This window comes from Zea mays, chromosome 10 (assembly GCF_902167145.1).
Source record: "Zea mays cultivar B73 chromosome 10, Zm-B73-REFERENCE-NAM-5.0, whole genome shotgun sequence".
NCBI classification, from domain to species: domain Eukaryota; kingdom Viridiplantae; phylum Streptophyta; class Magnoliopsida; order Poales; family Poaceae; genus Zea; species Zea mays.
The window spans coordinates 82,866,441-82,882,883 of NC_050105.1; the positions used below are offsets into that span (position 1 = coordinate 82,866,441).

The 16,443-nt window shown below is 47.7% G+C and overlaps 1 protein-coding gene across 2 annotated transcripts; it reads left to right on the forward strand.

The window, feature by feature from the left end:
• The first annotated feature begins 3,614 nt into the window (after positions 1-3,614).
• LOC110467540 (MYBR84) lies at positions 3,615-15,767 on the forward strand. 2 transcript variants are annotated; one of them, XM_035963205.1, is made up of 6 exons: positions 3,615-3,963; positions 4,884-5,035; positions 13,202-13,410; positions 13,495-13,587; positions 13,665-13,784; positions 15,108-15,767. In XM_035963205.1, the coding sequence occupies exons 2-6, from the start codon at positions 4,996-4,998 to the stop codon at positions 15,399-15,401; spliced, it is 756 nt and encodes a 251-aa protein (XP_035819098.1). In that variant the 5' UTR covers positions 3,615-3,963; positions 4,884-4,995; the 3' UTR covers positions 15,402-15,767. The 2 variants fall into 2 exon arrangements, with proteins under 2 accessions (XP_035819098.1, NP_001339748.1); NM_001352819.1 differs by lacking the exon at positions 4,884-5,035 and having other exon boundaries at positions 3,643-3,963; positions 15,108-15,624.
• The last annotated feature ends 676 nt before the right edge of the window (positions 15,768-16,443 follow it).

Sequence of the window (16,443 nt, forward strand, 5' to 3'; positions counted from 1 at the left end):
ATGCTCAGCTTTAACCATCTCCTTTGGTAAGCCTTACACTTAACATGAGCTCCCACCTTTGGTGAGTTCATGCACATTATTCTCCACAACTTATTGAGCGATGAATGCATGTGAAAGGGAAATGGCCTCAACATTTCCTATAATCAATTTTGGTGTTTGACGACCATCACAAACCTTATGGACTAACTAGTTTGCCTAGTTGATCATTTCTAAGGTGCATAAGTTTATCTACAACTATTCTAAGTTGGCTATCTAGAATACCATAGATTATTCCGAACATGAGAAGCTTTTTGGAAAAACACCTATGCGCGGATCGTCCGGGCCCTTGCGGCGGACCGTCCGTGACACCAGGGTGAGCCTCAGATAGGAACACTGCAAAAACACAAGTTAACACTACGGATCGTCCGAAGGAGAAGCGAGCACCGTCCGAGACCAAGCGCGGACCGTCCGGTCGTTGAAAACCCAGAAAAACCCGAAGGTGACGGGTTCGGTAAAATGCATTTTTAGCGTCCTCGCGGACCGTCCGCGACTACTTTATTTGGCATCTAACGACGCATTAAATGCACTACAACTGTTGATATAGTCATTACTGCTGACCGTTGCGATTCTAGTCGTTGATGTGCAGGGGCGGACTGTCCAGACAGGGGACACGAACCGTCCGCGGTCGGCAGAAAAGGGGCAACGGCTAGGAAGTGGTTGGAGGCTATAAATACAACCCCAACCACCTCCATTCACTTCATCCAAGCACTCTACTCATTCACATTCAATACAAGAGCTAGCAATCCATTCCAAGACACATTCAAAGCTTCCAATCTCTCCAAGTCCCACGATTAAGACAAGTGATCATTGGTGCTTAGTGACTTGAGAGAGTGTGTTCCGTGTGTTATTTGTCGCTCTTGTTGCTTGGTTTTCGTAATCGTGCTTTCTTCATCTCTTTCTCAACCTTCTTAGTTAATTGTAGAGCAAGCAAGAGACACCTAATTGTGTGGTAATTCTTATGGGGTCTTAGTGACCCGTGTGATTAAGGAGAAGCACTCAACCGGTCTAAGTGACCGATTGAGAGAGGGAAAGGATTGGAATAGACCCGGCCTTTGTGGCCTCCTCAATGGGGACTAGGTTCTTTGGAACCGAACCTCGGGAAACAAATCACCATGTTCATTTGTGTTGATCTCCACTCGATTTGTTTCCCCTTTCCTCTCTCTCTCTAAAGTTCCCTTGCTCATATTGATTTGAGTTTGCTCCCAAGGTTATCCGCATTGATTGAGAAACTCATAGAAAGGAGAACTATCTTTCGCACTCTGAATTATTCCTAACGCTAACCTCGGGCATAGTGCGTGTTCAAAGTTTATAATTTTCAGGTCTCGCCTATTCACCCCCCTCTAGGTGACTTTCAGTGTGTGAGCTCACCCTTGTTGTACTCACATCCCCCTAGGTCAAGAACAAGTACCGCTGGATGAGGCGCATGAAGGATGCTGTGATGAGTTCGTGAGTGGTCTAGGCCGTCGTCTCCTAGTCAACTTTGGTTGCTGGATCGTTGTCTACGTATGATGTAATTATTTAACTATTTTGTACAAAATCCCGTTATATATTAATGATGTGACATTCGTTTCAGCACCATGAGTCATCATATATGTGAGACTTGATCCTAGCACACATGGTGATTATTCGCGCCCGGGTTTTTGACCCCTAAAAATCGGGTGTGACATCTTATTTCAAATAGATATAATATCAATCTAATTTATCACTTAGGATGATAACATATAATAGAACAAGCACAATTAAACCATATGACATGGAGGTATATTGGGCGGCCAAGCGGCGTCACGGAGGGTTTGGGTGGCCAGGTGGTCGTCATGGAGGTTTTGGGTGGCCAGGTGGTTGGCGTGGCTAGCCTAGCCAACATGACAGAGTTCGCCAGCTCGTCCACATGGCCGACATAGGTCAGTTTTCTATTGATCTTTGTGTTGCTAAATAATCCATCACAATAGTTATATAGTTTTGTATTATTCCTTGATTTACTGACTTTTATAGGATATTCCTATATGTGGCAAGTTTAACAAAAAGCCTTGAAAATGTGGAATGCCTTAGAGACACGTATGATGACATTTCCAATGTTGAGAGTGATAATTTGAATCCTATGAGCGATAATCCAATCATACCGAAAAAGCCAACAAGAACCATTTGGTGTTGAGAATTTTGATGAGGATGCCAAGAATGAGCATGTGGATACAATTCATGATTGGGATTATCAAGAGGACAAAATTCTAGAGGTGTATGAGCTCTCTCCTATCATTAGAAATGAAAAGAAAAGATCTCGGATTATCTTAGAAATACCTAAGAACACCAAATCTAGCACGTTGTTTGTTGTTCAAGAACAAATTACAAGGATTGTTCATTCAATCTCCTCTTGGTCATTAAATAAGCAAGGTGACATCACCATCAAGGAAGTCATGGATCTTGTTCTGAAGTGTGGGGCAGATTATGCTAGTAATGAGCATGACATTACTACCCAATTGTTTGTGAAAAGGGATCACAGGGAGATGTTCTTGGCCCTCTCTACGAACGAAATTAGGTTCCAATGGCTTACTAGATGATACAAGGATAAGTACGAAAAATGAATTTCATTTGAACAATTTGTATCTTATTTAATTGTTGAACATTTTTAGATTATATTTGCTTTGAACATTTATGGGTTACTTCTATAATTTTAGATTATATTTGGACTTTGAACGTTTGGAATGTGAAAAATAAAGTGGCAAATTCTCTACAAAATGACAAACTATCCAATGCGAAAGAAAAAAATAGTTGTGGCGACGGTGGTACTCCATAACTACATTCGTGAACATGAAAGTGATGATTTAAAGTTTGATCGTGTTGAACGTGATGGGGATTATGAACCTACAATATCGGAAGTATGCAGTGCCATCTCATAGATCAACCTCAACACCTAATGTACGTACTATAGACTCCTTTCGTGATGAGTTAGGGACGACGATTTCTATGTATTGGAGATAGTCATGTAATAGTAGATGCGAATTATATGATGGTACTTGGTTTATTTTATTAATGTTGATGAACATCAATTAATATGACACAATGTGGTTTTATTTGAAGTCTATTTTGTTCAAATTTGACGAAAATCATACAAACAAAACACTATTTATTCATCAAGTAAAACAATACATTATTCAAGGGTATTCGATACATTTTTCATCTAAATCTTAATTTTTTGGACCTAAAGCTAGGCTGCAAGCAAAACACACACAAAAAACTCTAAAACTCTACGGTGGAGGTGTTCCATGGTAGAATTGGTAGAGTAGAGCTTGATTTGATGGAGATGGAGCAAATAAGATAAGTGCCAAACACCTTCAAAGTGTAGGTTTCCGATGGAAAAGACTGCCTTGCTCATTTGAAGGTAAATGATAAGAAGCTTCCAATCACTCCTCGTGTAACGGATTAAAAAATATATTTTTATATGAGAAAAAATGTCGACCATAGAAATTTATTAAAGTAATTTGAGGGAGATTGAAATGAAATTTTAATAAACTGGAAAGGAAAATCCAAATCACCATCCTGAATTCCTGATAAAGTAAAGCACGACAGTGAAGAAAACCGTGTGGCCTCCCAATAAAAACGCCACCCCGCCCTCCACTCGCCGGAGCCCGACCGCCGGGATGCCTCGAGATTTGCGACCAGCCGGGATGCGCCTGTTCGGCGTCACCATCGCGCCGGTGCCTGAGGCGAATCCTCCGGGACGAAATCCGAGCCCCAACCCACCCGTGGCTGCCAGGGAGGACGTGATGCGCAAGTGCAAGAGCATGGGCAACCTCGCGGCCCTTGGCGCTGGCCTGGACGGTGGAGGAGGATGCGCGGACGGCGGAGTTGCTGGCGACGGGTACCTCTCCGATGGCGGGCTGATGCAGTCGTGCGGAAAGCGGCGGAGGGCGCAGGAGAGGAAGAAAGGTGCCGTCTTTTGCTCTTGTTTTGCGTTGGAAATCTTTGTTTTTTGATGCAGAGAAGCACAGAAATACACAAAGATCTGGTGACCAATAATACCGTTTCTATGGTAGGAATGTTTTTAGTTTGATACTTTTTTAAAAAAAATCTTTGGAGGTAGGAAGGTGCGGCATTTCTGTTTTTTTTATACAGAAATGCTATTGCTATGTATGTGTGCAAGTTTTATAGGGTTCGCAAAGATAAACAATTGTGCTATATCTATATGATTGGTCTGCTGGTTTATGTGTTGAGCGCATAAAGCACGTTTCTTTGCTACAATTATACCTTTTTGTATGTGTATCCATTTGTTGTTTTGGCATATTGATTCGTTTAATATGTAAGCATCCTATGTTTTTTGTTAGTTTGTGACTGTATCTTGTACTTTTATAATAGAGTTTGGCTTGACAATACACTGTGGTGGATGATTGGGGGATATAGAACTTGGATTTCATACATCTAATGATGTTATGTGATGTTGACTAGTTCAGCTGCATAAATGATTTATAAACTTGATGTTGTGTCTGTCAAGATGGGAGCTTAGTACTCCCTCCGTTTCAAATTATAAGTTGTTCTAGCTTTTCTAGGTTCATAGTTTTGGCTATGTATTTACATATACACTATGCCTTGGACATAACTTTTACTACATATCTAGAAAAGCTAGAATGACTTATAGTTTAAAATGGAGGGAATAAGGGTGAAGACAGTCACCAGAACTGTCTTTGATGTATGTGGCTATGTTGAACCCTGCCACTTGTATACTTTTGTTCGCATCACCACAGGCATAAGGAAAAGTTTCAATGCTTCTGTTCCAGTGACTTGTAATTGGATATTGGGTTGATTCTAGTCATCTTGTGCTCAGAAAAGACGGGCTGTTTGTCTTCTTTCAGGAAAGTGGCGGTTGCGATGTTGAATTCAGCTATTTTCCAGTGCTTGGTTTGCTCATATACTGTCAACCTGATGGAACAGCTCTAGTTGATAACTCATTTTGGCATCACACTGATGCATGCAGCCCTGTTTGATGTCATCATTTGGCTTTGTAGTAAGTCATCTGGGAGCCAGTTTTTCTGTTGGCTGAGGCATGATGAAACACTGAAACCCAAGCTGAAAGTTGTTGGCTGATTGCAGTTATAGTTCTATTTGATTGGTTACTATATTAGTTTGTTAGTCTTGTTTCTCTTGTCATGTTTACTATTATAATATCCACTTTTCACCAACTTGTTGTTTCTATCTTATACATTGGAACGATATCCCATTTGTTTTTGCTATGCATAGCATGTGGCCATGCTTGTTAATGATGATTAAGTAACTCATACAAACTTATACTAAATATACTTTAATAAATAATGAATAATTTATACCAATTTGTCTTTATTTCCCATATTAGTTTTAAGAAATTAAGAGTTAATGGCGACTTCAATTTAGTTGCTTATACTACCGTCTTAGCCTCTACTATGGCACAACTTTTATGCCTATCAACAACACAACAACAACAATAGCAACAACAACAAAGCCTTTTATCCCAAGCAAGTTAGGGTAGGCTAGAGTTAAAAACCCAATAGAACCCACAAGTCATGGCTAGGGCACATGGATAACTGTTTTCCATGCACTCCTATTTTAAGGCTAAATCCTTGGGTGTATCCCATCCTTTCAAGTCTCCTTTATTGCTTCTTCCCATGTCAACTTTGGTCTTTCTCTCTTCTCATTGCTATTGTGTCTTAGGATCCTACTACATACTGGCGCATCTAGAAGTCTTCGTTGGACATGTCCAAACCATCTCAACCGATGTTGAATAAGCTTTTCTTCAATTGGTGTTACCCCTATCCTATCACATATATAACTTAGAGTACTCTATAACTTATGCTTATTGACAACCTAAAACTATTTAGCAAAATAGTGTTGATAGTGATTTGATAATATCCTTTGTGTCGGGTGGCAAGTAGGTTGTTGTATAGCCATTTGAATAGTGTTTGAATTATAGGAAAAAAGTAGATTCAGGAATCGTTGTTTAACAAGGTTGAGTTGAAGGTATTGATTCTTCTAATTTCTAAGTGGTTTTGAAGGTTTTGTTAGATATTCAGTAAGATGAGTAGAATACACACATTTTTTTCGAACACGCAGGAGAACTGTGTACCATTTCTGTTATGTATGGCCAAGCCTATGTTAGGCGCAATAGGGCCAAGGCTGCCCAGGTGGGGCCCAAGGCCCAATAGCTAATAGATAAGCTCTATCTAGTTAGTTATACTTATCCAAAGTTAGTAGATAAAGATCAGCTCTATCTAGATAGTTATACTTATCCAAAGTTAGTAGATAGACTTGAGATAGCTCTATATATAGATCTGTAAACTCTGGAATAAAGATAAGCAGAATTCCAATCTATTCTGGCTTCCCAGAGGGAGCCAGAGTCTCCTGTGATCTTCTCCCTGCGCGCAACCCAGCCAGGATCACGACGGCGCCCCAGCGCCGCCACCCTGGTCGCACCAAATCCCCTCCCTACAATCTGCGCAATCTGCTCGGTAGAATCCGTAGTTCTACCAATCTGGTATCAGAGGACTCGACGATCATGAGTTCCTCCAAGTCGCCGTCACCGGGACAGCAGCCGCCGCCGGCCTCAAGCCCGCCCGCAGCGCCGGTCGTCTCCCTGGCCGCGGTCCCTGCGTCGTCGGAGGCCATGGCGCTCGGCCCTCCCGGCGCGGCCATCAACCAGCAGGCCGCCCTCGCGCTCACACCGGCCCAGATCGCGGCGTCCTTGGCGGATCTCAGCCACGCCGTGCGCGATATGCAGATCACCATGAACGCCATGATGACAGGCCACCTCCCCTTCCCCAATCCACAAGCCGCCCATCCACCCCAGCCGCCGCACCCGTCCCTGACAGCGCAGCCACCGCCGGCTGCACTGCCCCCACCCACGCAGCCACCTGCGCCACTCCCTTCACTCGTCCGGCAACCAATTTCTTACCAGTACGGCATGCCGATCGACCCCGGGCCTTCATCCACCGCATCACCGACCACAACCCCCATCCATATGATCCGCTTCCCACCATCCCCATCCCCCATCCCATCTTGGGCGAGGGCGCGCCTACGGTTTCCCCACCAGTGTACTCTGAGGCACTCCCGCGACCGGCGCTCACGACTTCCTTACCCAGCAGCACCGTCGGTGGGCCTCCCGGGATGCTGTTAGGAGGCGGCGACGGCCCCCTGTTCCCGGGTCGGGGGCCCTTGCGCCCCCACGTACCCGCAGCGACAGCAGCGTGGTCACCGTACCACGGGCTGCCTCAGGACGACGACGTGGAGACCGTAGCCTACGGGGGCGCTGAGGCGAGCGCGCCTCCACGCTACTACAAACTTGATTTCGCCACATACGATGGCTCCGAGGATCCGCTGAACTGGCTAAATCATTGTGAGCAGTTCTTCCGGGGGCAGCTCACGCCAGCCTCGGATCGCACGTGGCTGGCCTCGTACCATCTTAAGGGGCCGGCACAGACGTGGTACTATGCCCTGGAACAGGACGAGGGCATGCCGTCTTGGGATCGCTTCGCCGAGCTGTGTCGCCTTCGCTTCAGTCCAGCAGTGCGCGGTTCTCGCCTTGCGGAACTGGGACGCCTCCCCTTCCTGTCCACGGTCCAGGAGTACTCGGACCGCTTCCAGGCGTTGCTGTGTCGAGCTCGGGACGTCTCCCCCATGCAGAAGACGGAGCTATTCGTGGGCGGCCTTCCCGAGTACTTGCGGGTGGACGTTGAGCTGCGCGACCCGCAGGATCTACAAACTGCCATGTACTTGGCACGGGCGTTCGAACGGCGCGCGGCGGCCTGGCCCCCATTCCAGCAGCGCGGGTCGCGACCACCGCAACGGGCGCAGGGCTCGAGTCGTGTGACACCAGCACCGCCCGGGGCTCTACCGACCGGTACGACGACACCAGGCGATAGTACGACTCCGACACGCTCGTTTCGCCGATTGTCCCCGGGCGAGCAGCAGGAGCGGCGCCGGCAGGGGCTCTGCTTCAACTGCGATGAACCCTACGTTCGGGGACACGTCTGCCAGCGACTGTTCTACTTGGAGGTCGACGACTTCCTCGACGAGGCGTCCGGTGAGGGTGGGGTCGACCCCCTTGAGGAGCCGGCCGCCCCAGACGTCACGGGAGCCAACGCGTTGGTGGTCTCGTTACACGCGCTGGCGGGCATCCGGACGGACAAGACGCTGCTGCTACCAGTCACCATCAACGGCGAGCGACTACTCGCGCTCATGGACACAGGGTCAACCCACAACTTCCTCAACGCTGACACGATGAGCCGCCTCAGGTTAGCTATGGCGGGTGGCGAGCACCTTCGGGTCACGGTGGCCAACGGTGACCGCCTACCCTGCGCCGGCATCGCCCGCGACGTCCCCGTCATCATCAACGACGAGTCCTTCTCCATCACGTGCGTCGGGATGCGCCTGGGCTGCTTCGACTTCATCCTCGGCGTGGACTTCCTTGAGACGCTGGGCACCATCCAGTGGAACTTCCGAGCACTGACCCTGTCGTTCCAGCGCCAGGGCTGGCGCATCCACTGGCAGGGTGTGCGGGCCACGCAACAGCCTGCCCCGCAGTAGCGGGCTGTGGCAGTCGTCGACACTGCCCAACAGCCCCTCATGGACGTCCTTCTGCAGCAACATGGCACCATCTTCGACGAGCCCACGAGACTGCCCCCGGCCCGCCCCTACGACCATCGCATCCACCTGCTGCCCGGTACAGCTCCGGTGGCCGTACGACCGTACCGGTACGCACAACTGCAGAAGGACGAGCTGGAGCGACAGTGTGAGGCCATGCTCACACAAGGCATCATACGACCCAGCACGTCGCCGTTCTCCGCTCCGGTGCTCTTGGTTCGCAAGGCGGACCGCTCGTGGCGTTTCTGCATCGACTACCACGCCCTCAACGCCAAGACGTCCAAGGACAAGTTCCCGATCCCGGTGGTGGACGAGCTCCTCGACGAGCTCCATGGAGCCCGTTTCTTCTCCAAGCTGGACCTACGCTCAGGCTACCACCAGGTGCGGATGCACACCGATGACATCGCCAAGACGGCGTTCCGCACCCATCATGGCCACTATGAGTTCCTGGTCATGTCGTTCGGCCTCTCGAACGCGCCTGCTACTTTCCAGGCCCTGATGAACGACGTACTCCGCCCATATCTTCGGAAGTTTGTGCTTGTCTTCTTCGACGATATCCTGATCTACAATGCATCATGGGCGGAGCACCTCCAGCATGTGGGCATCGTCCTCGAGACATTGCAGGCACACCACCTCCACCTGAAGCGCTCCAAGTGTTCCTTCGGCGCCACATCAGTGGCCTATCTGGGCCATGTCATCTCCGAGGGTGGGGTCGCCATGGACGCCGACAAGGTCGCGACAGTGGCCTCCTGGCCGCCCCCGCGGTCTGCACGAGGCCTCCGGGGCTTCTTGGGACTAGCAGGGTACTACCGGAAGTTCATCAAAGACTTCGGCCTCATTGCAGCCCCGCTGACACGTCTCTTGCGACGAGACGCGTTTGCCTGGGACGATGACGCGACAACATCCTTCCACGCCCTAAAGCACGCCCTAACGACGGGTCCAGTGCTCCAGATGCCGGACTTCGCCAAGCTCTTCGTCGTCGACTGTGACGCGTCAGGTGCAGGGTTCGGTGCTGTCCTTCATCAGGGCGCGGGACCTCTCGCCTACTTCAGCAAGCCATTTGCAGCCCGCCACCTTAAGTTGGCGGCCTACGAGAGGGAGCTCATCGGCCTCGTGCAGGCCGTCCGTCACTGGCGCCCGTACTTGTGGGGGCGCCACTTTTTTGTTCGGACTGACCACTACAGTCTCAAATTCTTGCTGGATCAGCGCTTGTCCACAGTTCCTCAGCATCAGTGGACCAGCAAGTTGTTCGGTTTCGATTTCTCGGTGGAATACAGGCCGGGGCGCCTGAACACCGTGGCCGACGCCCTGTCCAGCCGCGACTCGGAGGCTGCCGTGGAGGACACGACTATGGCAGCACTGGCCATCTCGGGCCCGACATTCTCCCTGCTGGACGACATCAGGCGGGCGCTGGCAGCTGCACCTGACGGGCAGCACCTCCTCCAGCAGCTGCGGGACGGCGTATTGGCTGCGCCATGGTGCCTCGTCGACGGGCTGCTCCTGCACGGCACACGCATCTTCGTGCCGAACTACGACGACCTGCGCCACCAGGTGCTGACACTGGCGCACTCGGCAGGTCATGAGGGCATCCAGAAAACCCTCCATCGACTACGGGCAGACTTCTACATGCCACATGATCGCGCGCTCGTCCAGGACTGGGTGCGCACCTGCACCACGTGCCAGCAAAACAAGACACTGGCGCAGCAGCCGAGCGGCCTCCTGCAACCCCTTGAGGTGCCGTCCCAGGTGTGGGTCGACATCTCCATGGACTTCATCGAGGGGCTGCCCAAGGTGGCAGGCAAGTCCGTCATCCTCACGGTGGTGGATCGCTTCTCCAAATACGCCCACTTCATCGCCCTCGGCCACCCCTACACCGCGTCGTCCGTAGCACGGGCATTCTTCGACGGCATCGTACGACTGCACGAGTTCCCGTTGTCTATTGTTAGTGACCGGGACCCCGTCTTCACCGGGCACGTGTGGCGCGACCTCTTCAAGATGGCGGGGGTGACACTAAAGATGAGCACCGCCTTCCACCCACAGACGGATGGACAATCGGAGGTGGTCAACAAAATTATTGCGATGTATCTTCGGTGTGTCACCGGCGATCGACCGCGGGCATGGGTGGATTGGCTGTCCTGGGCGGAGTATTGCTATAATACCTCCTACCACACAGCATTGCGTGCCACTCCCTTCGAGGTGGTCTATGGCAGATCCCCACTGTCCATGCTACCTTACACGACAGAGACGACACGTATTGAGGCCGCAGACGACATGCTACGCTCCAGAGATGAGATGCTGGCCGAGGTGCGCCAGCGCCTTTTGCAGGCCCAGCAGCTCGCCAAGAAGTATTACGATGCCGGGCATCGGGAGGTCCAGTTCCAGGTGGGCGACTGGGTGTGGCTACGCCTGCTACACCGCACCTTTCAGTCCCTCCATCCGCGCGCGAAGGGAAAGCTGGGACCTCGCTACGCAGGCCCTTTCCGTGTCCAGGAAAGGATTGGGTCGGTAGCCTACCGCCTGCAGTTGCCAGATGGTGCTCGCATCCATGATGTCTTCCACGTCAGCCTGCTGAAGCCGCACCGTGGGGATCCTCCTGCAACTCCGGGGACGCTTGACCCAGTGATGGATGGTCGGCTGCTTCCTGTGCCGGCCAAGGTGCTTCGCGCTCAACTTAGGCGGGGCGTGTGGCAGGTTCTCGTACAGTGGCGTGGACTGGCTGAAGATGACGCCACATGGGAAAAGCTTGAAGAGTTTCGTGCTGCTTACCCCAACTTACAGCTCGAGGACGAGCTGTTTGAGAAGGCGGGGAGAGATGTTATGTATGGCCAAGCCTATGTTAGGCGCAATAGGGCCAAGGCTGCCCAGGTGAGGCCCAAGGCCCAATAGCTAATAGATAAGCTCTATCTAGTTAGTTATACTTATCCAAAGTTAGTAGATAAAGATCAGCTCTATCTAGATAGTTATACTTATCCAAAGTTAGTAGATAGACTTGAGATAGCTCTATATATAGATCTGTAAACTCTGGAATAAAGATAAGCAGAATTCCAATCTATTCTGGCTTCCTAGAGGGAGCCAGAGTCTCCTGTGATCTTCTCCCTGCGCGCAACCCAGCCAGGATCACGACGGCGCCCTAGCGCCGCCACCCTGGTCGCACCAAATCCCCTTCCTACAATCTGCGCAATCTGCCCGGTAGAATCCGTAGTTCTACCAATTTCATTAATAGGAGAAGAAAAAAAGCGGGACATAAACATCCACACACTGACCCACACCCATACTGAGACAGCTGGAGTGCGCACAAGACACAGAGCTGAGAGACAGCCAAAACAGATAAAAAAACACCACCTGGACTAAACAACTAAGCCATTAAGAATATTACTCTGAGCTGTCAACAAGACTAGCCCCTTGGCGCCAGCAGAACTCCAGCACCAAAGCTCATTGCCGGCTGAGATCAGGGCTGTAGCAAGATATGGTGATTTGCCATTGAACACAGTCATTCCTTTGCCGCCAAAGAATCCAATCTCCCAACACAATAAGAGAGTTGAGCCCTTTCTGGAGCTCCTTTCCCATGGCGTTAACACAATTCTTCCACCAGTCATCGAAGATAACATCAGACGGCTGCGGACAAAGAGCAGTGAGCCCCATCTTTGGAGAAGAAAGAACCAGAACTGCCTGCTGAAAACACAGTTTACTAAGATATGATTAATCGTCTCATCTTCCTGTTCACAAAGGGGACAACAGCTCGGTCGGGAGAGATTTCTCTTAGCCAATCGATCCGATGTCCAGCATTGATTGTGGATCACAAGCCAGATGAAGAAAGTGAACTTAGGAGGAGCCCAAGTCTTCTAGACACGATCAAAAGCCTCCCACTGCAAGGATCCTTGGAAGATGGCTGCATAAGCCGAGGTTGCTAAATATTTTCCGGAACTGGACAGCCTCCAAAAGTGTCTATCTGGCAATGCCGGGCTGCAGGTTAACCCCTTCGAAAGCTTCCCAAAGAAGTGTGATTTCCATGAGCACCTCTCAGGATAAAACACCCTGAAGGTCTTGAATCCATCTTGAATCTGTCAAGGCTTCCAGAACTATTCTTTTGTTTATTATACTCTTCGAGACCATCAAGAAAAGGTTGGAGCCAAATCCTCCATCCGTTGCCCAGCCAGCCACCTGTCACTCCAGCTTACACATATTTGAAAAGTAAAGCTTATCCCTACAGCAAGCCATTTAGCAAACTGTTAAAAACTGAAAACCTGCAATAATGAAAGTTTTTGACTTTTTGCCCACTATCGTAGTTAATTTTTTATTTGAAAAATTCTTTATTGCATTGGATATTTATGATGTTTGTTTGGTTCTTGTTTACCTTTTTTGTTTAGACGACGACAACTTATATGGAAATCAGGAGAGTCATCTAACAATTTTTATTATTTTTGTGGGAAATTCTATTAGTGAATCATTCCAAGAGCCAACTCAAGAAGTTTTACTATGTTCAATTGAAGAAGAGATATGCATGCCTCTATTTCCATATCTGGTAATACTTATTAAATAGTTTTATTCTGCTTTGCTTCAGCTGTTCCTTGGACTGAAGAGGAGCATAGAACATTTCTTGCTGGTCTTGAAAAGCTAGGGAAGGGAGATTGGAGGGGTATAGCAAAAAAATTTGTTACCACCAGAACACCAACTCAAGTTGCAAGTCATGCTCAGAAATATTTTCTTAGACAAACTAATCCAAATAAGAAGCGCAGATCTAGTCTTTTTGACATGATGCCCAGAGAGCTGGTACTTTCTGTCAATCTTTGCAGTATTGCACTGACATCACAAAAAATGTTTTTAACCAATGCTTAACAAACCTATGAATTGCAGTCACCAACACCAAACTGCCCCGTATTACCACCATCCATGGCAAAAGTACATGACGTGGTAGCTATGACGAAACAACTCCAGAATAGCAACTTGGTATGCTCATGCTCCTTATATTTGATTTCAATAACATACTTCCATTACTGAATTGGAATTGCCAATCTCACTTTCAGGAAGGAGCCTCATCTTCCAATGCAGCTAATGTAGTATCTCAAGTAGGAAGAGATCTCCCCCCAGTTCCGTCTTTTAAGGCAACAAATATAGATTCAAGTTTCAGCAAATTTAGCCACATGGTAATGCTACTATATTATCTCTTCTGTTATACGTACTATTATGTGTTAATCCACTCCCAACAGAGTTGCTAAAAGCTGGATAGGAGATATTATATGGTTTTCCCTTGATTTATACATACCCAGTCACAAAAGCGTATTGTTTTGTATGTTGATGTGATCCCTGATACAGTACTTTGACCACTAATTATAGTATTAAACATATTCAAATATAGCAAGATTCTAATGAAAACTTTGCAAGGCAAATCTAGCTATACCATTTAAAAAAATTGAGTTATTACTAAATATATTGATGATAAAGTTGAAACATGTTGACTGCGTGCAACGAAAACAACCATGTTTGTGATGGGTTTGGATATTTATGGTCTTATGGAGTCCAAAAATTTTGGTGTTGGTCCACTTCTATGACTAACTGCTTTTTTACCCACACCCACACCCACGGTGAGTTCTTTTTTATATACTTACTTACACGACATCGGCATAATTATCTTACTATAGTGCCGCAGATCACCATTACCACTAACTAGACGAGCCTTAGGTATTGGACTATTGGAGTACACTAGTGCTCCCGCAATAAATAAAATGGAAAACCAAAAGCCTACTCATGTTTACCTAGAGGACCTATCACGAGGAAAGTCAAGTTTCATTTAGTGGTTTTCTAGGTTTGCTCAGTCTCTCCCCATTGAATGATCATCGGAACCATCACTAAGAAATGAATTGAAAATGTAGGTACAAAAACATCAATCATCATACAAAGTTGAAGTTTTGAAATAGACAAGAAGGAAAGGTATTCAGCTGCCAAAAAAATAGTAATTAGAATACAAGGAAACCTGTTCCTCTTGGTGAATTTTGTATTCTCTGTTTCTCATGTGTGAAGACATGCACTGCCATTGGACACTAAGCCACCCTAATCCTTACCTCTAATCTTGTAGAACCTATTGTGATGATTTGGATGGTCGGCTGTTGGATACACTGTTGGAGCTCTGAATAGTTGGGCTGCGCAATGAATAGGTGTTGTGTTACACACTCGCTGCAGTTTAGTGTAACCTATTAGCCTCATCTATAAATCCAACAAGTACCAGCTAAATAACCCCCTATGGTACTTGAAGTTAATCCACTGTTCACGGAAGCTCTTGACCTTCTAAACTAAAGTTGGCAATTTAACCGCGACCGACAGGGGGTCTATGTGGTATCAGAAATCTCTCTTATTAAGGCGATGTGGAAAGATGTCTTCTTTACTATCTTGTGTTCAAGTGCCGATATTTTATATGACCTAGATTTAAAGTAATTGATTATTGGTTAACGGATGCTGTTGTCCTTTGCCAGGAGCGCTACTGGAGAACTCCCTACCCGTCCAGACCAATTCCTAGAGCCCCTGAAGGGACGTCTTCATCAACTCCTGTTGCTGCCAGTACAGCTGTTCCAGCCTCCGAAGCTAACCTGACTGCATATACTAGCACATTCTTGAGCCAGCGAGCTGATACCCCATCATTGCCTCCGAAGGGTGATCCTCCTCCATCAGAGGATGATGATCTGGAACTGACTGTCGCTCCACCATCCCAACAGAATATGACCAATATGTCCTCCCAGAATGCGGTAGGCGTGATTCAAGTCATCTAAGCTAATTTTTTTTCTCTCTCTAGAAGTTACTGTGGGTATTTACAGTTCACCGAATAAGTACTAACATTCTATCAGCAAATACATCAGTATAATAAGATCATGAGTGACAAGACACAGTAGATGTTAAGCGCGTTAATGTGGGGGGTCTGTTGTGCATCTGCATCCCCTTTTCACTTGTGTTGGTACTTATCTAGGGATTGGTGCAAGCTTAGCCGATTGTTTTCACTGCACTTGTGTTGCTAATTATCTTGTGTACATGCATGGTTCTCTCTACATTAGGCCCAGACAGAAGGCATCTCACATTATGATATTGAATATTATCAATGGGGGGAAACAGAATGTTGGCTGGCACTGCCACCATTATTATTGGCTTTCCACCCGGCAGTTGGTACTGTCGTAGCACAAGAGTAGCTTGGTGTATTTCTGGTGTGCCTGAATGTAGTTGTTATGTGGAGAAGCAATACTTGGTGCAGATTGCGAGAAATTTGTAATTTTGCCACTCTCAGTTTTGGCTTCCTGTTATTATGCCATCATGTGTCTATGACTGGTGGGACCATATGTGTCTATGACTGGTGGACCTGATGGTATATTGGCGAAGCCCACAAATAGGGCTGGGCAAAATACTCGTGGCTCGTGAGCTCGCTCGACTCGTGGCCAGCTCGGCTCGGCTCGACTCGGCTCGTTTCAATTTTATCACGAGCTGATCTAACATCTCAGCTCGGTTCGTTAACGAGCCAGCTCGACACGAGCTCGAGCCAGCTCGTTAGCTCGAATGAGCTAGAATTTATCTGTAAAACAAAGCCTATACTTGTATTGGATGAATTAATAAGTGATGAACTATGTTAGTTTAGGGTTTAAATGTTGTGATATATAAAATTATGAGTATTGTTAGTCTTTTCTAGTGTTAAATTAGTATAAAATTAACTAGCAATTGATTATATTGTTGTATATATACATGTATAATATTTTTTGTTCTGGCTCGCGAGCTAAACGAGCCAGCTCGAGCTCGCAAACGAGCCGAGCCGAGCTGGTTCTCTGGCTC

Bases quoted from the DNA above. Each gene is read 5' to 3' on its own strand.
- LOC110467540 (NM_001352819.1), top strand. From the start codon at position 3,675: ATGCCTCGAGATTTGCGACCAGCCGGGATGCGCCTGTTCGGCGTCACC. The intron at 3,964-13,201 runs GTGCCGTCTTTT...GCTTTGCTTCAG, and splicing joins GGCGCAGGAGAGGAAGAAAG to CTGTTCCTTGGACTGAAGAG. The intron at 13,785-15,107 runs GTAATGCTACTA...GTCCTTTGCCAG, and splicing joins TCAGCAAATTTAGCCACATG to GAGCGCTACTGGAGAACTCC.